Source organism: Anser cygnoides, chromosome 1 (genome assembly GCF_040182565.1).
Source record: "Anser cygnoides isolate HZ-2024a breed goose chromosome 1, Taihu_goose_T2T_genome, whole genome shotgun sequence".
NCBI lineage: Eukaryota > Metazoa > Chordata > Aves > Anseriformes > Anatidae > Anser > Anser cygnoides.
In genome coordinates, this window is record NC_089873.1 from 194,073,096 (window position 1) to 194,094,214 (window position 21,119).

The 21,119-nt window shown below is 46.5% G+C and overlaps 1 protein-coding gene across 3 annotated transcripts in view; it reads left to right on the top strand.

Moving 5' to 3' along the window:
* The first annotated feature begins 566 nt into the window (after positions 1-566).
* ARHGAP20 (Rho GTPase activating protein 20) overlaps positions 567-21,119 on the top strand; it is a 61,917-nt gene continuing 41,364 nt past the window's right edge. The window contains exons 1-2 of one of the 3 annotated variants that reach the window (XM_066989805.1): positions 567-724; positions 10,494-10,579. In XM_066989805.1, coding sequence (XP_066845906.1) covers positions 626-724; positions 10,494-10,579 — 185 coding nt within the window. In that variant the 5' untranslated portion in view covers positions 567-625. Of the gene's footprint in view, positions 725-3,384; positions 3,404-10,493; positions 10,580-12,499; positions 12,606-21,119 lie in introns of those variants that run through there. The other 2 variants (XM_066989806.1, XM_066989807.1) reach the window with 2 other exon arrangements.

Here is a 21,119-nt window from a genome sequence, read left to right on the forward strand (position 1 = left end):
CCCTCGAACCCCTCAGCACCCACCCAGCACCTACTCAGCACCCCTCAGCACCCCCTCAGCACCTCCTAGGCATCCCCTCAGCACCCCCTAGCATCTCCTCAACACCCCCTAGTACCCCTCAGGACACCTCAGCACCCCCTAGCACCCCTCAGCACCCCCTAAATACCCCCAGCACCCCTCAGCACCCCCCAGGACCCCCTCAGCACCCCTCACCCCCCCAGGGCAGTACCCCAGCCCCCCCCCCGCCTCCTGCCCCTCCAGCGGGGACACCCCCACGCCATGTCTCTGGAGGGTCCCTGCCTTGTGCAGGGCGCTTGGAGCCGGGGGGGCTGACCCGGGGTCCCCACATCCCCCCCCCCCAACCCCCCCCCCCAATTCCCCTCAGCCCCACACCGCGCACGCGCACCACGAGTTCACTCCCCCCCTCCCCTTCCCCACTTCCCAGCGGGGCGCATGCGCCTCAACCCCCCCCAGTAGTGGGGGGGGGGAGAGGCCGGAGGGGGGCGTGGCTTCGTGTGGGCGTGGTCAGAGGGGGCGTGGCCTGCCGGGGGCGTGTCCCGCGGTGGCGCGCCCTGTCCATGGTGCGGGCGGCGGCGGCGGGGCGGGGGCGGCGGCGGGGGGCCGCATGGCCGCGATGTCCCCCCAGCAGGAGCACCTCGGGCCGGCCCGCTCGGCCTCGGTGAGCGGCGAGGGCAGGGGCTTCGCCGCCGCCGACAGCAAGAAGGTGAGGCCGGTGGTGGTGCCTGCCTCGCCCCCGCGGTGCCGGTGCCCCACCGGGGACCCTCGGCGGGCAGTTTGGGGGGGGGGGGCGTCGGGGGAGGTGGGGATGGGGATGGGGTGTCCCCGGGAGAGCTCGCTGCAGGAGGATCCCGGCGGTGCTGGGAGCTCCTGGGGAGCTGGGGGGCTCCTCCGGGTGGGCAGCCCCGGTGGGGGCTTGGGGGGGCTGCGGAAGGGGTTGTGGGGTGACCGGGGTGCAGCCCGAGGCGAGCCGGGGGGGTTCTGGTGCGGGGCCGGGCTGGGGAAGGGGGCTCTGCGGGGTGCAGGTGTTGCGGTGGGGATGCGTGGCAGGGATGGGGTTTGCGGGGGGGTCGTCCAGGGGAGCCCCGGGGGGTGATGGTGGAATGTCCCGGGGGGCCGGGGAAGGGTTTGGCTGGGGCCGGGGGGGTGCTGGGTGCTCCCACACGTGCTTTGGGGGAGAGAAATGGACGAGCGGCTTCCCAGATCGAAAACGAGCGCCGTCCCAAATCCGAAGCTGGTTGTAAAATCTGCGTGATGGGTGGCGTGGCGGCATCCGACACGGCCAAGTGCGAAACGCTCGCTCCTGCACGCAGCCGGGTGCTCGCTTGTGCCGTGCACGCTGCGGGAAGGAGCGAGCTGTAACAAGCACATTCTTCCCACTGTGTCGAACATGAACTCTTTTCTCCCCTTGGTTTATAGCGAGTGCTGTAGTGTTTTTCTACCCGAGGTGGAGCCGGGTGCCTTCCCGCACCAATTGTGCCGTTTAATTCCAGGCACTGCCTGTCTTTAGGGGAGTACGGTGCCGCTGGCTGCCGAATATGCTGGCAGGATTAGAACGAGTGGCCAGGTGACAGTGTCCTTTCTTAAATCCCTCCACCTGATGGCATGAATTTAGGATGTGTGGCAGCAGAGGCTGAGCTTGTGTCCAGCCCTGCTGCCGAGCGGTGCCCGGGGCTTGGCTGGCTGGGGCGCTGCGGTGCCCGGGGGGGGTCCCGGTCCCTCTCCTCCTCCTCCAGAGCATCAATTTGGGCTGGGAGGCGACGCTGTGAATTTCCTTGGGATGTGTCCGTGTGTGCCGTGTCCCACCAAGGCACGCGGCGTCCAACCTGCCCAGGGCAGAGATCGCTGTGAAATGTTTGCCTGGACAGCCAAGGCTCGTGCCACGCGGTGCCGCGGTTCGTACCCGATAGGTTTCTGAAGAGGGAGGGCAGTGCACCTGCACAAAGTGGTGGAGTGTCTTCTGCTGCCTGGCTGGAGGAAACGGCGGAGAGGATGCTCACCCTCTCTGATCCTGCAGTCTAATTTGAGACAGCTACACGCGTGGCTTTGATTTTCCTTCTTCCACTGCTTTGATTTTTGCTGAGGACCGAGTGCCGTGTACCTTGCTGCCCCGATGCCAGACACCACCTGGAACGAGAAGGGATGCTCGAGTGCTGTGAAGATGAAATTGCTTTCTTACGAGGTCTGCTTTGGGATCCGGCGTTGAGGACAAGTACTGATGGCAGCACTCGAGCTTCCTGTTCCTGCTCCCGCCGAAGGAACGCAGACCTTGTTTTCGCCAGCGCTGACAGGGGAGCGGGGATGTTACTTTTTACGGATCTTGGCAGCCCTCTTGGAATTCCTCGGCGTGCAGGCAGAGGCGGCGGGGGGACGTTTGGAAACCTTCCTGCCCAGCGGCGTGCAGCCAGCCCAGCCCAGCCCCCCGATGCTTCCGCACGGTCCTGGTGCTCCCGTGAGCATCCCAGCAAACCACCTTTCTGCGCCTCACCGGGGTGGAAGCTTCCTGCCTTTTTGCTTGTTCAACGTTGGGCTTGAAGCTGGATCTCAATGGCAGTTTGAGTATTTTTTTTCTTTACTAAGGCCCCCAAGTCTCTCTGAATACCCCTGTTTTGACTCCCGCACGGTGCCAAGGCACCACACTTTTTGACAATCCTGCAAGTCTTTGTTATGGCAGGAGAGATTGCACTGCTGGTGTGGGTCCGTGCAGTTGTATGGAGGGACGTGTTGGCAAGAGATCAGCTTTGATCCTGGTGACACAGCATGGCAAGGTGAAAGATACTGTTGAAAATATGTGTTTAACGCTGTTCTGCGTTCTGACACAAACGCCCCCAAATACAGCACGGTGAGCGGCCACCAAACCTTTCTCCCTTTTTATTATTGCGGCTATGCCTTTGCCAAATTAAATTTCTTTCGCTGAGATTTGCTGCGTTGTTCTGTGGTCGTCTGAATTCCTATTTTATCTTCCACTTGGCTGTCAAAACAAAGCTGAAGGATCACATGCTTGATCTCATCACAAGACCAAGAGATAGGAATTGTCTAGGACTCACTTCATGTATTTTGTGTGCCCGGTTAGACTATTTTTTGGGGGAACACTTCCTTTCTGTGCAGAGCGGTCTGCACTGCTAGCATGCCTCACGCACGCTGGGAGGTTCTCCCTGTTAAACGCTTGTAAGGCATTCGAGACACCCTGCTGAAACGTGACATTGAAGTCCAGCGTCTTAGTGAATGCTTTTGGAAAATTCTCGGCCAGATTCCCCTCCTTTACTGGACTTACTGGGGTTGCTGGACAATGCTCGGTTGGCCCACAGAGAAGTTTTGTACTGGCTGTTTGGTTTAGTAACCAGTACCAGTAAATTGATGCAACTCTGAAGTGGGCTGAAGTAACGTGAGTAAGAGTGATTTTACTGATAGAGCTTATTTCTACAGATTTATCAAAACAAACTATTCAGCATGTCTTTTATGCCAGTATATCTGTGTCAGCAGTAACAGCTGTGGTCATTTAACTGTATTTATAAGTTTCTGGTGTTTCACTTCTCCCTTCACAGAGGGGTTAGATTCCATCCAATGCCGCATATTTTACACAAGACAATATTTGTTAACATAAGCAATCGCTCTTAGGATTTTTTGCTGCCTCCTTGAAAATTTCAAGTGACTACTTACAATTTTTGTGAGGCTCCGCAGTTCTTTATATTTACTCATACAGTGTGTACAAAAAGTTAACCGTTTTGTACAACCCTATTTGTTGTTTGAGGCTTAAAATGTGGTTCTATTACCATAAAAGTATTTTTCTTTGTGATCCTGGTCACACATAGGGCAGCAGTTTGCTGTCAGGAAAAGGAAACTTGTTTTCCTGATGGTGTACTAAATGGATAAAATTCAAGCAAATTGAATTGGAAGAGAAAAGGCAATCATACATAATCTTCATCCTCTTCTTTGTCTTACCCTGCGAAGATGAATCAAGTGTGTATTTGCCATTACGCTTGATGACACCTGGCTCTCATGCCCTTATATATATGTTTTTGATGTAAAGCTCCTTAAGGCTGAGATTGCTCCTTCCTGTGAGCATCTGTCCTCTCTGCTCTGCTCCTGGCCGAGGATTTGGGGGGCTTGTGGTCAAAATCACACCACGCAGTGCCAGAAGTCTCAGTTCTCCAGGATCGCTTCTGTGATGTGTTGGACATCGGACGATTCCTGTCATCCTGCGGACATACGCTGTGGCATCTCTGACGAGGACAGAAAACCCCCCTGTTTTAATGAATTCATCCATGTAAGGTCCTTAGGATGGAACGACCTCGGCAGGCTGTGCTGACTTGTGATCGCTTTCTGTGATGTGCCTGGTGCTGCTGCTTCAGTTTTCAGTTCAGAACTAGAAATAGCCATCCCTCCTCTGTCTGTCCACGAGAGAAATTGAAGGTAATGCACAAAGCAATGTGTTCTAGCTCTTATGTTTCTTGGTCTCGGTTTTCTGTTTTTTGTTTTAGTCCCACATGATGGCAGTAGGAAGGAGAGGGACCTAGCATGCCATGTAGAAGCCAGCACCCAAGAACTGCATGTAGCACATCGTTGTCTCTTTACTTAACGCTGCTTGAAGTATCCGTGTGTAGAGGGGGGAATCTGCTCCCTCTGTCACTGCTCCAAAGAAGGCCTTGCTGCACAGAAACCGGGGCCGAATCGTGTCTCTGTGTTAACGCTCCTGCTTTGTGAGGCTCGGAAGGAAAACCTGGGCTCCATCACGGCCACCACAGGCAAAGTCTCAGGTCTGAGCAGCGGGCGCAGGGCAGCTGCCAGCAGGACCCCCAGGCTAAATGCTCAGCACTGCCTTCATCCACGTTCGTAGTCGTCTTCCACATCTCCTGCCCTTAATGAAGGCTGAGATCCTTCCAACACATCTACATCCAGGCTTCCAAGGTTTAGCATCCTTTGTGAGATGTTTCTTTTTCTTTTACTTGAAGGTTCTTTCATCAGGTTTTTCTTTCCACCTTTGGTCTCCATCTGCCCCATGCTCTCCAGCAGCTGCTGGTCCGTGATCAGCGGTGTTTTCTTCCCCTCTCTTGGTAGCTCTTTCCTCCCTGCCATCATTTTCTCCATCCGGAATGGCTTTCTTTTTAGGAAAGTCCTTGTAAGTAGAAGCATCCTGCCAGCATAAACACAAGCACATAGTTTTGTCACCTGCTCTGCGGTGATGGTAAATGGGCTCCCCGCGGGACCTGGCCGTCTCCCGGGCACACAGGCACACGTTCGGCCGCTTGAGCCAGCGGTGCACACGCAGCCATCTTCTCACCCTCTTTATAAGGGCTCAGGAATGTTACAGGTCACTGTAGGGCCATTTCTTGCTCTGTCCAAGAATAAGAGATTCTTGTTATTTCTGGTATTTTTAGGCAGCCATACACCATGAGTCTAACAACCGCTGGATTATGGCGTGGAGGAAGAAGGGATTTATTGCCTCTCGTAAGAAGCCCAGCGATACAGGGGAGAGAGTGATGCCCACTTGTCTTGGAAAATTACCTCCCGGCTGATGAGGATTGCGTTGGTTTTTTCAATGTTTGTCAAGCAGTGAGCTGAACTTTGTTGTGCGGGTTTCTGTAAAGGGTTGTGTTCTGCGCTTTGGTTCCTGTCTAGCTGAACCAGAAACGCGTCTCAGGGATCTGTTTTGTTGCTCAGACAACAAGAACAGAGTTTGCATGGGTGAAATCCCTCATGGTTATTAACTTAGATAGTTTTATAGAGCAGGCTTTGTTAAAATCGGACTTCTTTTTATTAGAAAAATAAAGCAGCGGGAGGGAGAGCTTAGCCACTTGAGCGCAATCCTGAGTACATCTGGGTGCTGTCCCTGTCACCCGGTTAAATGACCCAGGCACATGGCCCAGCCTTGACCCACTTCTGGAGCGAGCCTGTAAATCAGGAGCCTGAAATCCTTTCATCTCTGGGGAGGCTTTTAGCAAGGGTGTCTGCAAACTGCTGAGGAGGCATTTCTGCTGCGTCCACCTGTCAGTTAGGAGCCGAATGCCTTCTTCAACTATTTCTTGTATGAACCTCTTACATATCATACAGGTAAAACCATTTCTTCATCCTTAACTCAAGCCCTTCACTAAGAGGACAATTGTTCTGTATGGAGTTAAGCTCACAAATTCTTCTGCTCCCTGTCCTTTACTCAGATAGCAAAGAGAGGATTGAGCTGATTAATTCAGCCCCGTTGGTCGCCTTAGTTTTCTTTTGCAGTGGGTGGAGGAAATCGGCACTTCTAGTTCAAGACTCGTTTCATCTTAACGAACAAAGCAGGACAGGTGAACTGAATGTGTCCTTTTCTCTCTGGGGACAAGAAGAGGAGCACGGAGCGGGTGGCTCAGGTGTGCAAGGCTGAAGCTGGGTGGGGGGAATCCTCCTGTGTGTTGGCCATGTGCAACAACCCGGCAGGATGGGTGCTGTGCTGCTGGGGAAGCCCAGCACAGCACAGCAGCCCCGTGTTCTCCTGCCCATGCCTACCTCCTACCTCCTACACCTCTGCAGTAGCTGCAGCAGGGTGGCTGCACAGAGTTTTGCTGCTCTGGATACTTGCAAAATGTCATAAACGCTCCGTATCTGGTTCCTAAGTTGTTTTTCACCACAAAAGAAATAGTAAGTGCCACTCATTTTTTTCATGCGTTCTTTATTTTATTTATGTTCTGGCATTCTCCTTCTAAGCTTAACGTGGTTAAGTGATGTACACAAATCACAAGGGAGTGCTTTATCTTCAGTTTGATGCTTTTTTAAAGGCAGCACGCAGATGCTGCTGCTTCCTTTTTTGTGGAGTGGGGATTAATATCCCACCTCAGATATATTCATTTACATAAATTCCATACAATATCAGTATCCACTTCAACTGCTAGCCAAATTAGCTGGATATAGGCAGTCAGAAGTAGATTATTCCTGCAGCCACCGACCTGTGAGATACTTGCGGAAGTTCTGCTTTAACCCTGCTCCCCAGAAGGGCTCTGATTCATGAGCAGAGACAGCATGGTTCCCAGTCATGGTTTGCGAGGTTACTGTCCTCAGCACGGTGGGCTGATCTGCTCATAAACCACCTACCACCAGAGTTTACAAAATAGTGGTTCAGAGCATAGGTCTGATCGTTATCTGGTGTAAGCTCATTCTTTTGAAATCTATAGCCCTACATCTGTTTACACCAGACGAGAAACTAGCCAAACGCTGAAGCGTACCCCCAGTCCTACAACCACAAAAGCAAACCCTTTTGTTTCAGTTAAAAAAGGAATCGAGGCAACCACCAGCAGAAATGCAGAAAGTATGAAGTTAAACCTGAACTCAAGGGGAGGGGGGAGAGAACTGAAGTTTTTGGACGTGAGGAAGGCAAAGATAACTCTGGTTTGTTCCGGCCGATACAAGATTATCATCTTTGCATCTGGCACACTGTAAACATTCATTATGGATCCTGATTTTATGATACATTTCACATGGCTGTGACTCAACCAGCAAGTATGAGGATTTCTCCCCGTGTTGGCCTTTCTAATATTTACATGAAAAAATAGGAGGTTATGATGTGGGACACGTTGTGAAATGCTTCTCAGTGTCCCATGCTTCGATACTTGATCATTGCATCTCCTTTTGCTCCCAAACATCTGCTCTCACTGCAGCTGTCCAGGATGTGTCTGCTCCTCTCCACATTGCCAGGGGGACATCCTTGCACATGTAGCAGCGGGGAAACGGAGGGGAGCAGACATGTGGGTCCAACCTAGCCAAAAATGAATTTGTCCTTTTCCTTCTCAAAATAAAATCAAGTCAAGTCATCAAGATGGACTCGTATTTTCACCCCGCAGACTCTGTACATGGCAAAATAAGAACAAAACAACCCCTAATTAAAGAGGTTATAAACAATCTCTGTAGTTAATGTCTCTGGGTAACGTTTTTATTTGCATACAGCTGACCTGACTCACTTCATTTTTGCTGTGAAAATTTTCCTTTTCCAAATCTCATCAGTGATCTTTTTCATGTTTTCATGCTCTTTTTTTTTTTTTAAAGTTTTGCTTAACAGCTTATGTCTGTACTAAGAGGCTGCCCAGAAGGGCTGTGGAATCTCCTGCTTGGAGGTAACACAGACCTTGCTGGATCGCAGACCTCTTGGGATCCCCTCCTGCATTGGGTCTGTCTGTGGCTGTGCCGGTCATATCAGCTGTTGTCAAACTTGTGGTAGTCCTAAGCTTTACCTTAGTCCTCAGATATTTAAGTCAAGGCTGGAATTTCACAGGTGCTATGCAGCACTGCTAGCCCAGCCATGAAAAAGATTGCCGTAATTGAGAGAGATTTAGGAAACATCCCAAGGAAGTGAGGATACGGCCTCAAGTTGTGTTAGGGGAGGTTTAGAATTGATATCAGGAAAGATTTCTTCATGGAAAGAGTGTTGAGGAGTTGAAATGGTCTGCTCACGGAAATGGTGGAGTCGCCATCCCTGGAGGTATTTAGGAGATGTGTGGATGAGGCGCTTAGGGACAGGTTTTAAGTGGTGGACTTGGTGTTAGCTGATGGTTGGACTTGATGATCCGAAGGGACTTTTCCAGCCTAAGTGATTCTATGATTTCAAAATGCTGCATTTTTTTGAGTGGCTTTCTTTTCAGACCTGAGCAGTCAAAGTATGTAAGATCTCTGGAAATAGTCACCAAGCCCCACTGTGTTTACAGGAGCTGAGATGCTCCAGTTTGAACCACCCCCTGAAAGCCACCTGCCCAAAAATGAGACTTGCAGTGAATTTCCGACTGAGAGTTGATGCTTTGTATGAACTCCTACAAAAACTGATGGTTAGGTGAAATCTTTCATTTGGATGGAAGACATTTAAAGGGTCCCAGACGAGACCTAATTTATTGGTCTTGAGAAGGTTATTTCTTGATGATAGAAATGGGTAGGAGGGGATCATTTTTAAGGGTGAACTAAAATTAAAGTTGAGTTTATGCAACTGAATATCTAAAAAAATAAACAAGCGTGCTCTACATAAACAAAGGGGAACAAAAAAACCCAAACAACACTAACAAATGCATTGCAATGAGTAAAAGAAATACACTTGTCCAAAGCAAAACACGTATTGCTGTAGAATTTCTTTCCTCAGAGTGAAGCTTACTGTGCACCTGCCCAAATAAAATGCGTGCCACGTCCAGAGCATAAATGGGCAGAAATCAGTCATTCCCTAATGTATTGCACTGGGCATCTTGGCATTCAGTGGTTAAATTTATTGTAAAGGAAGAAAATCTTGCTTTGCGATTAGCCGCGAGCAGTGAGTTCGTGACTGTCAGAGGCGTGTTTGTTTGTGTGCTCCCGGCGGTGCCCAGCCTGGTATGGAGGACAGCACAGGACACCGGTCTGTCTGGGTCTCGGGAGGTGCTCAGCCTCATTCCTCTTGTTCACTGGTTTACTATGAAAAATATTTGAGCTAAATAAGGTAACAACCGTCCTCCTGGTGGAGAGGCTGCGAAGGAAGAGGTCACGCACCTCAGCAGCAGGAGGCTGCACCACCGCTTCCTAGAGCAGCTCCAGGGTTTGGGCCAGGACTCCTCAGTCCTATTTCTGGCTGCAGAAGGGAAAAAAATACGGTGGTGAATACATTTGTGTTCAGGGCAATGTGTGTTTCTGTCTTCAGCACATGCTTTCGAAAATTTCTGCCTCTGGGGAAAACAGCATTGTTTATTTGCTCGGTATTTTTATTGCGGTATTCAACTTCACTCAATGGGAATCCGTACTCCCTTGATAGCTACTGATATTTTCATCTCTTACCTGTGCTTTGTTTTTTTTTATTATTTTTATTTTTATTTTTTCCTGCTGCATTCCGTCTTTGAGTGCTTCCTTTTGCCTATTCCCTCCTATTTTTCTGTGCCTTCTGAGAACTGCCCTGCCTCTCACTTCCCTATTTTGTCCCATACGTGATCAGGAATGAAAAAAATGTCATTAATGACTACCGAGAGACGAGAGGTAGTGCTCCAGTTAGATTAATAGGGAATAAAACTGTTCATACCTCTTTAGAGCTCTAAAGATTTGGAAAAAACTTTTAGCCCTGTGTAGCAGGTAGTCTTAGGGGGGTAGAATTCAGACCTTAATTTATGGTATATGTCAGACCAGGCACAGAAATGTATCAAGCATTTGAAATTTGAATCACCATCTGGATTCCTGATACACTTGAAGTACAATAGATTCTTAAGGGTCAAAAAGTGTTTTAGGAAATGCTCTAGATGTTTATTTCATGCATGCAATACCTCAAGCATCTCTGTATGGACACTAATGATCAACTTTTCTGTATCATGGGCTTCCTGGCCATGCTCCTATTTTTCTCAATAAGTGATATTTTGCAAGCGTTTTCCTCTCCCAAATTTTCTGATGGCAGTAACTTATCTTTTCTTCTCATGGCCTGAAATTGGAGTCTGTTTGCGACAAGTCCATATGCATGCACTAATGGTTCCCAATCTCACCTATGATTTCATTTTGTCTCTCTTTCCAAACAGAAAATGAAGAGCTTGGCCCAAAGACGCCAGTCTGCACCATCTTTGATCTTTGTCAAAGCTCTTAACAGATCTAGATCCGTCTCAAGGTGAGTCAGTGAGTTTTGCTGGCTGTACATGCAGTACCAGGCATATCTCGGGCATGGTTATTGTGGGATTGTACCATTTAATTTGAGCTTAGTTCCTGCCATGGATCTGCTGCATGATGCAGTCTCTCCAGAGCTCTGGAAGCCCAGGCTGGTTTAGGACAATGCTGTGGGCCAGGGTCTGGTGGTCACCACCTACTCCCGTCCTCCCATAGGAGCTTCTAGGACTGAGTATGTGGGTATGTGCAAGTGTGAAGCATTCAGCACATCATGTCTTCTGCCAGGATCAGCCATTTCTTCTCCCTTCCTACCCCAATGTAAAGCTACCACAGAAATGGGAGCTTCTGTGGAGCTCTTCCACTGTCCGCCTCTGGCCCCTGACCTGCCATTTGGACCACTCTGCATACATAATTTTATCTTCCTGCACCTACAGTTCATTAGACTTTAAACTTACAAAACATAAGTGTTTATCGAGAAGTGAACCATCTGGTAGGCTGTTAATGCTTCCAGCTGTGTAGGGCTCTTTACTAAGAAACATTATTGAGGGAAATTAAAGTATGGCTTTGTAAGGAATATTTTTTCCTACACTGTGGTGTGTTAAGTAATCAGTATGTGAGCTTTGGAAAGTTTTCTGTGTTTGATCTAACCAATACCTGGTTTCATATTTGTCATCACACAGAATTCCACAGTATTTCAGAAACCTGTGAAAGTATTCTGTGAAAACATCAGAGTTGCAAAATAGGGAAGGAAAATGAGTTGAAACTACTTGCAGGTCTTTTTACTGGCTATGACATGAAAGAGAAAACTTAGAAATGAATTCCTAAAGGCGTTTGCACCTTTTTGTGTAGTCTAGTGGCCTGAGCATAGGACCGAGAGCCAGCAACATGTGTTCTGGTTCTGGCTGTAAAATTTCTTCCGTGGCCTCTCTCCGACTTTGTTTCCAAGTCTTTAAAATAAGTCGAATAGGTATTTTAACCCCTTCATGGGAATATTGAAATGTTTCGTTTGTCTGTACTACCATACTTATTTTCCGTTTACTACAATTTCTTCACTGTATTTGTAATGTGCATAGTTGTGATACCACCTTTTGGGCATAGATCACACATTCATAACTGAGGTTCTGAAATTAGAGGTGGACTCTTACTGTAGGGAGCAGCAATACCTGAAGGGTACAGAGGACAAGAGATTGGATCCCTCAGCCCTTGGACTTCAGGGTTTCCTGCCGTTTATACGCCTGTGTCTGCACAGAGAGTCACAGAATCACAGAATGGTTTGGGGTGAAAGGGACCTTAAAGACCGCCTCGTTCCAACCCCCTGCCATGGGCAGGGACACCTCCCAACAGATCACACTGCTCAAAGCCCCATCCAGCCTGGCCTTGAACGCTTCCAGGGATGGGGCAAATGTCTTCCCTTCAGGCTGTTAATACATTCTTGAAGGGAGTACATTCCCTTCAAGACAGTCGCCAATACTAAAAAAAAAAAAATTAACTATATTCATAATTCGTATTTCAGAACTTCATCATTTGCCTGCTGGGGTTCAGACATAAACATTTCTCTTCAGTTTTGCTTTTTTTGTTGTTGTCTTATTGCTTGGTCCACAAGTATCAGAAATTGGCCATAGCTGGAGAGCCTCTAAGTGAGATAATACTCCGCATGTAAATTTGCACCTAAGAATTTTACAATGTTTCTTAAGTGTAAGTATGTCTTGCTTACATAGTCCAGGTCAAAATTCTTTCCAGATCTGGGGTGCAGAAGGGTTTTTTTTTTTCTTTTTTATGTAAGACCAGTTGGCAGAAACTTTGTGGTGTAGAGGACTGAAGAATGGGAAATGTTGCCTTGTTCTGCAGGAAGGGCAATGCTTTGCCTGACAGACCCTGCCACTTCCAGAGCTGTTGGATTCTGCCTCAGCCCTGCCTGTCCTCTGCCTGTGGCGTGCCACGGTTTAGCTGCTCCTGTTGTTTTGAACTGAAGTCTGTGACCTTAGTGAGAGGTGCCTGGTGAAGTCTGAGGACCCTGGAGGCCAGAGCAGGTGATTTTGTGGCTTTGAAGTCTATCAGTGAGAGACTAACACGTTGGATGATGTAGTGTTTATTATTGTTCGCAGGAGCAATAATTCTCACCTATGCCTGACTTCCTTGTTTGGCTGTGCAAAACACGTTCCTCTTCATCACTAAACTGATGGATGAGCTTGAACTTTCTCCTCAGTTTGTTGTGTAAATGCTTAACTCCTGTGAAGTGCTTTCTCTTAAGGCAAGCTAGAGAGCAACAAAATGACTTCCCGTGTTTTCTAATCTCCTCCAAATGTTTTATCTCAGAACTGTCTCAGCTCTTAGTTCCCTTTCTTGTAGACACAGCCAGCCTGCAAAATCCATTATTCTCCTCTGGCAGTGAACCTTAATAGCAGGACTCCATAACACTTACTTGTTAATGGTTGATTAATGACTTGTAGATAATAAAGCTCCTATCTGAAGTTAGCAAACATCTGTGAGGGATTTATATGAATCCTCTCACCTCAGCAGCTGGCTCACCTCAACATTTGTTGAAATTAATGAACAAGTGCAAAGTTTAAAAGGGCAGGAAATACTTAGAAGCACAAGTCAGCTTGTATTTTTATACCATTTTATATGTCAGGTGCCCTTGGATTATATACAGGGCATTTTCATAAAATGTGGTGGCAGCCATTTGAGACCTACCTTTGGGCAGTTTAAAGTTTATTAATGGTGTTTGTTCAAAGAAACCATTGTGACATCTGGAGATGGCTATTTCAGCATTCGGAGGACTGAGGTTTTTTAATGGTAGTATTGCTGTAGCTGTGACAGCAGGAGGATGCAGGTGAGACAAGAAGATCTAGCTGGAAAAAGCAGACACTGTTTTGTTCCGCTGCGCTCTTCAGTCCTGAAAGAGAAGCTAATTGGAAAGTCTCGTGTGCTTAAAAGCTTGTCTTCTTTTTCCCCTGCTATACCATTTGGTTTAATGAAAGTTAGACCTTCTTTACAGATCTTGCCTTGCCACATCAGCCATATAAAAGGAGCTACACGATAACTTGGCCTGTGGAGGAATTCTGAGATGACTTTGAATGTCATGGTCTTGTACAGATGTGCAACCATGCAATCCCCATCTCACTCGATTGTAACTGTAGGCAGCAGGGGAACATAGTAAATAGTATAGATATTATACTGGAATTCAGGCCCTTACTACCAACAGATGAAAATATGCAGGCTATTCATTGCCTCCTGGTTTTGCTCCTTTTTTTTTTGTACAGTTTATCTTTCCTCGCAAAGTAGTGATGAATAGGCATGCAAAGACTGTTTCACATCATCCCATGTCTTCTTTGGAAGCACTTTGAACAAAGTTATTCTAGAAATATACCAAAAAAGTAAGCTTTTGATATTTTTCTGGGCTGATACTCAGATGCAGAAAAAAAGTCTGATTTTTAAAGCCATTAATATGTATGAAATCAGTAAAGGATTTGGGTTAGTTATATTTGGCCCTAGACCTGTTGCACAGTTGTAATTTTCCTCTTAATTTTCCTTTTTTCTTGGTGTCCTTTAATGAAAACTGCACAACTTAATGATATACTTCAGTGCAACACAAATTACGGGTTTGAAACAGAAATGTCTGAGGCCTTGATTTTTAAGCGTTAGGTCTTGTCTTCTCAAAATAATTGACATTAATAATAAAGACTTACTTCAAACCAAATTTTCAGCCTTTGTTCTGCTGTCCCTCAAAACAATTTTCACATGTGACAGCCCAAGCTACTAAGTTTCTGCTCTGTGTTGGCAGACCTCTGTTCACGTGGAGGATACATGACAGGGACAGCCAAATTCTGTGTTGCTGTTGCTAGCAGCTTCCTTTTTGCTAATGCATGCCTCACAAGATCTTCCAAAGTGATATTTTTACATGCTTAACAATATAATTATTTATATGCCTTAGTAATGTAATTTTACATATCTGAGTCTTCATAACCATTTATAGATATGTTCCTCTGCATGCTAAAGACATTAAAAAATCGGTAATGAAACTACTCTTTATTACAGAGTTAAGCACCTTTATGATATTATTTTGGTGTAAGCTGGAAGCAAGACTGGTTTTAAAATAAAATTAGGTATCATTTTTAAAAGGTTTTATGAACAAACCTTTGCAGAACCTGAAAAGGAAATACCTAAAAAGCCAGCCCTCCCCAATTTTATTATTCGTGTTTTACAGTCAAAGAAGTTAAAGGTATAGACTGGGGATTTCAGAAATCTCTGAGGTGTTTTTTTTTGTTCTGTAGGTAGAAGTAGGGTCGTGCTGCTCATGGAGAGGCTACTCTTTCTTCTCCTAGTGCACAGTAGATGACTCTGGCATGTTATCTTCCAGGGGCCAGTGCCAAATGCTAAATATCCCAGATAACGAAGATCATATGTGTAATCTAGTAATGCGTTCTACTTGGCTCTAGTCAAATACAAAGTGTTCCCGAAGTCTTGGACATTGTGTTTTCAGGGTTTTAGTCAGAAGATATGTGGATGATCCAAGCTATGTGACTAGATGAAGACAAAAATAGAGACTTCTAATAAATATAAATTGCCAGAAGGCCTTAACTGTCTCTTTTTCACAGGAAAGATGAGTATTCGGTGTTTCAGACAAATCTGATTTTGGAGAGGAAGGGAATAAAAGTTCAGTGTGAATAACTAACTTGTTAAATAGGTATTCCAGTTGTAATCATTTTGCTCATTCTTCACTCGTTTCCATGGTAGCAATTAATTTTGCCTCTGCAACATAATCTTTGCAAGACACCATGGGTTGGTGAGGCTCAGCACCTCCCCGCTTCATTCACGGGCTGTCACAAGAAAAGACTCCGAGCAGACGCCGTGCCTTTGGCCATCGTGGCTGTCGCTCACATGTCACCCCTGGCCACCATGACAGGGCTGTGGGTGAGGAGCGGGGAGAACATGGTGCCCGCTGGGCTGAGGGCTGCCCTGCCACAGGGTACAGCCCAGCGGTGGCATGAGACAAATGGTGCCTGGCGGCTACACCTGAGGGGCTTTGCAGAACAAAGGCTGCCATATTGTGTGTGTGCCTGCTTCTGTGTGTGCCTGTGAGTGTTACACCTGTAATCAGCGTGGGTTTTTACCACTGAACCCTTTATACAGCACTAGTAGTGGTGTGGGGAGAGGGGCTCAAAACCAGCACAGGAGGAATAATATACTGTCAAATACTGTCCCAGCCTTTTCCCATTTTAAATGAAGGCATTGCATTTGGGGCATGTCTTTGAAGGCTGCAAAATGGCGGTGAGGGGAGAGGATGGCAGGGTGACGAATCACTTCAAACCCAGCGCTTTGAGAGGTGGTGGAAGATTTATGGCTGCTCAGGCAGCAGTGGCTATAGGGTGAGCCAAGGCCATGGTTTGTAACTTGGGTAATGCAGGGTCCGGGGATGGCGGTGGGTTGAAATCAGACGTCACTGAAGCAGCTGGTGTGGTAAAGCACTGGGTGTACAAGATCTGTACTGGCTCAAATAAGAGATCAAATATGTGGCGGTGCTCTTGTCCACGGGGGATTGCTTCACCTCACCACCCAGGACCACTGCTGCTGCTGCAGGCTGTTGTTGGGTTAATGAGCAGTAGGCATGCACACAAACAACTGAAATAAAACCTCTCCCTGTGCCCTTGGACACCCAAATGGCCTGGTCACAAGTGACAAGGGCTCTTCAATGCCTCAGTTCACCCACAGGAAGATACGTGCTGTGGAGGAGAGCCCTTGCAGGCCCTCTCTGAAACCTCAGGGCTTTTTTTTTTTTTTTTTATGAGAAGCTGCCATTATGGCAAAAGTTTCATTAGAAATTAAGTTTCTAGTCATCAAGATGGAGCAAAAATCCTGTTCCTAAAGATGCCGCCAAGAATGCAAATGAAGAGCCCTTCACTTCTGGATTTAATTTGTAGATTTAATTCGACCTTGACATTTCGGACCAGGATTTTTTCAGAAATTTTCTGTTTCGTGAAGAGTTTTGATGCTTTAACATTTTATCCTTAACCTGAATGGGCATAAATCTCTGAAAGAGAATTTCCCCAGAGTTCTCCCCTCAGTATATCATGTTTCTATAAGCAAGGCGAGGAAACATGAATTTGTATAAAAATAGTGAAAAGTTTAAGAAAGACAAATCTATTTTGCATCAAATTGTTCTTCCTTTTTAAATGAATTGCACATAATTAAAATAACATGATATTGTTCTAGTTGTCATTTTTATAGAATTTCTAATTCACTCGTGATTTAAGCTAATTATGACACTGGAGTATTGTTTCCTTACACCATGTGCTTGAACGCAAAAGTTATTTTTATGTAGTAATAGCTGGGGATAAAATTTTATTAACTGTTAACAAGGAACAAAGTGAACTTTCTGAGGCCTCAAATGGCCTTTTAACTGCAAGACTGGCATTCCTGTCCCCCTGCTGGTTTCTTTCTGTTTTGTTTTGTGTGTGAGCATGTGTGTGTATGTGTGCATATGTTTGTTTTTGATAAAACACATCGGTTCTTCATTTATTATATACAAAGTGGTTTATAGCAATGTTTGTACATCTGGAGATTGAAATGAGCTGAGGCTCTCAGAGATATGCTGCCCTTTTATTAAAAGAAAAGAACCAAAGGTAAAAAGAACGCAGGCTTGGGAGCAGGGTTTTGGAGGGATTGGAGTTTAAATGAGGGATTAATTTTACAATAAATGACTAATAGTTTAACACTAGTGCTTTAAGCCAATTCCCCTTTGGATAGAGTTGTGACAGTTGGAAGCAAAGGCCGTAAGGGGCACTGCTCATCAGGATGAGTGCAGGGTTTGGCTCATCCAGATGTCTCGCTGCCCACATGTGCTTTTGGATTCAGCCATTTGGGGTATTTTTGGATTAAGCCTTGAGTCCTGGCAAAATACAGCCCTTGTCCAGCTATTGTGTATCCCTGGTTTTAGACAATAAAATCTCTGCCAAATGACAGTCTGGCCAAGCAGTTTGGGCAGCAGCATACCTGAGGAAATCATAGGACTGACTCGCTCAGACTTCTTTGTGGTCATTTATCTTGTATAAACAAGCAGAAAGCCTCTAATGATGTGCAGGCTGATGTGCAGCTTCTGCTGCTCCCACCTCTGACAAGGGCCAGCATTAAATACACATTGAGCTCTCCCGGCTGATACAGCATCACTTCTCCTCTTCCAGTTGCTTTCTCATGGTCTACAAAACTGCTGGTGGGAAGTTTGTAATCACACTACGGAAATAACAGTCTGCCTTTGGATTTCTTCGGTGGCCCTCACAGAAGCAGCTGCAAACATTGCTGTCTTTTAAACCTCTGGCTGAATCCACTTTTCCTGGAGCACTGTTTTTTTCAGTAATTGTTTAGGGCAGCGGTCTGAACATGCAGTATCAGGGCTGAGGTGTGAAGGAGTCTGGCTCATCAGGTATTTTGGTGGGTGGAGACCACGGTCAGCCTTGCAACAAGGGTTTGTGCCATCTAGCAAGCTTGGTGTAAGCTATGCTAGGCATCTCTAGCTTGTTCCCCAGGCAGGTCCAGCATTGTTTTTGGTGAAGCTACTGGCCACAATGTGTTCTTTCAGTGGAAATGAATCACCCAGGTTCAGTTCTCTGCATCCTCAAGCAACTCATCTTCCACTTCCAAAAGACTGATGCAACTACTATGTCCGTTCCCAGCATATTTTTTTTTTTTTTGCATGTCACCCACTGACACATCCAGGTTCAACCTTTCACATCCCATAGCTCCAAGTGGTTGTAAGCACTACAGTGAGCATTTTTACTACTAGGTTGCTCATCAGACACAAGCAAGCTCTTCTGGTAAACCAAAGGCTCAAAGAAATGTGGGGGAAAACGTCATCATGTAAAAGGCTCTTGTGTTTCCCCCTGCTCTGTGCTGCTGCTGTTTGCCACTAGCTTGCCTGTGCCCGCTTCTCACTTGCACAATTACCAGTTACCATCAGGTGCAGGGATGTGGGGAACCCTCTAACAGCTTTTTTTCCCCCAGCTCAGGCCACTGCTGGAGTAAAAGCCTCTGACTAACCTGCCTGAGTCACTCTGAAAAACTCCTCGAATGTGTAGGCATTAGTTATAAGGGAGTAAACAGGTGCCTGTGGCTGCCACTAATTTGTCTGCTGGCTGTTCGTAAGGAATCTGGGTCATTACACATGTGAGAGCTGGCAGCGGCAGGCATATCAAGTAATCTCTTCAGTGTAATAGGATAATTCCTGCGCTGTAGTACGAGTATCAAAATATGGTTTAAAGCCCCTGAAGCAAACCAAAGCCAGATTTGTTCCTGTTACAGCGGGGACAGGTGCAGTGAAGTGACAATCCTGCTTGACACAGGCACCCGTATTGGTTGTCCCTCATAGGGAATCGGTCCAAAAAATCTTGTGCCAAGACAGGGGCTGGGCAGATCCTCGCTTCAGGTCTTTGCTGGAGCCCTGTGGAGCTCATCCCATGGCTGTGGGGACAGAGGCAAGGCCGGGTGGCAGCGGCTTCAAAGAGTGCTGCAGCTTGCGGGAGGATAAAGCGTGGTGCCGGGGCTTATCTTTTAAAGGCGGCACTTGCAGCTATTTATAGGTCGCTTTGGATGTGATTACTTTGTTTAGAATCAGCAGGTTTTCCCCTGAAAAAGGGCAGCCGGGGAACAGCCGCTGGCGGATTCTACCTTTGCTTTACCTGGCCGCATTTTTTGAAGTCTTGTAATGTTTTGAACGCATTTGCTTTTCCTCAAACTTGTTGCCGCCCAACTGCAGATTCTACCCATGTGGCAGAAGCCGAGGAGAAGAGCCTAGGTGAACCAATTCTTGAAGAATGGGAAAATCAGAGACTAAAGGGGAAGGAGTGCTGAGCCGCAGGACTTTGAAAAACCCCGAGCAGACGCCCTGGTATTACCTGGTAATTGCGTGAGGTGACTGGCAGGCAATAAACCTTTGAGCAGTCACCTAGAAACTGCTGTGCTTCCCTGTTAAAAAGACACAGTCCCACAAGTGCCTTATTCTGGCTCGTTTACAGCCTGTGTACCAGGTAGCTGCTGACAGTGGGGTGTGCAGATGCTTACAGGCTCACTGACAGCCATAAATGATGGGCCAGAAGGGATTCCTAGAGATGCTCACACCAGGCTTTTCACACGTGCACCTCAGCTTGACAAGACCTGTTTCTGCTGAGCTCTGCAGCATGCCCTGGCTATTCCTGGTAGCCCAGAGTGCCTGGCTGTTGCATGACCTGCACTGAACTCTAGTGATATATTTTGCAAGAAGACACTTGAAACCCCCGCTTGGAGGAAGGGTTAATTGCATCCCTGAGGTAACTCACAAACAGCTGAGTTGAGCTGTGCCTTCAAATGTCCCTATTGTGATTAAGTGGGATTAGATGTCCCAATTATGATTGCTGCTTCACAAAAAAGTTAAGGTAGGACAGAAACCATATCCCTTCAGGCTACTGAAATAATACTGGACCCTTCTAGGAGGACACAGATGAAGCTGGCATCCCGGAGCACTCCCCTGTATCCCACCTTGGAAGGGGTAGGATGGAGCCAGGGTGGAAGCGGCAAAGGCGGCCTGTGCTTCCTGGCCTCTTGTAGGCCACGAGAAGCTCCAAATTCAGTGGGAATCGCAGTGAGGAACAGAAGATGGATTCTTCCCAAGGGCAAAACAGGTTTTATTGACCATTGCAGGTGAATATATCCTCCCCTCAACTTCTCCCCCTGCCAGGAGGAGTCAGACCAAAATCCCTTGGACTTGGTGGTCACCAGTTGAGCTGTACGGCAGGACTGGAGGACTCCCACGCCGTAAGAGCTTTTCAATAGGGCTTAAATAACTTGCACTAAATTCTTTTCTGGTGGAAACAGGCAAAATATGACCGAAACGTGCGGTGCTAATTTATACCGATAGAGAATTTTGCCCTTATACTAAATTTTCAGTGTAAACACCTTGCAGCTGTTTGTTAAAATAAAATATATATATAAAAAAAAAGCTTGGAAGTAAACCAAACCACAAGCATGTTTCCTGTCTCCAGCCACCACGCTGTAGTACATATTTGCTCTGCAGAAAATATTGTCCTTTTGGCTATGTAAAAATTACTTAAGTGCAGTTTGTTTGCTGTTAAGCTGCCAAGCTTCCATTCTGAAATGTGTGAGGATTTTTTTTAAAGATACTTTTTACCCTAAAGCTATATGTTGTTTTACTGCAGTCTTAATCATTTTTAATCATTTACTCATTTGTGGAAGACTGCAGAAAAAAATACACACTTTGGCACCTTGAACACGTAGTGTAAACCACGTTCATTCACTGTAATCATTTTTTTTCATTTTTAACAAGATTTTGACATCATGCGAGTATGATTTCAAATGCAAAACAACTTTCTTAATTCTAAAATAATATAATTTGGAATAATTTCTCAAAGTATTTTGAATTAAAATGTATACGCAGAGTTTTAGAAGCAGTACCTGATGACCTAAATAGAAGTGGTAGCCTTGATTTCAGCCCTAAAATGTAAAATTATCTATTTATCTGGGCAAAACTTGCTCCCAAGCTCTATTAATATTAATCT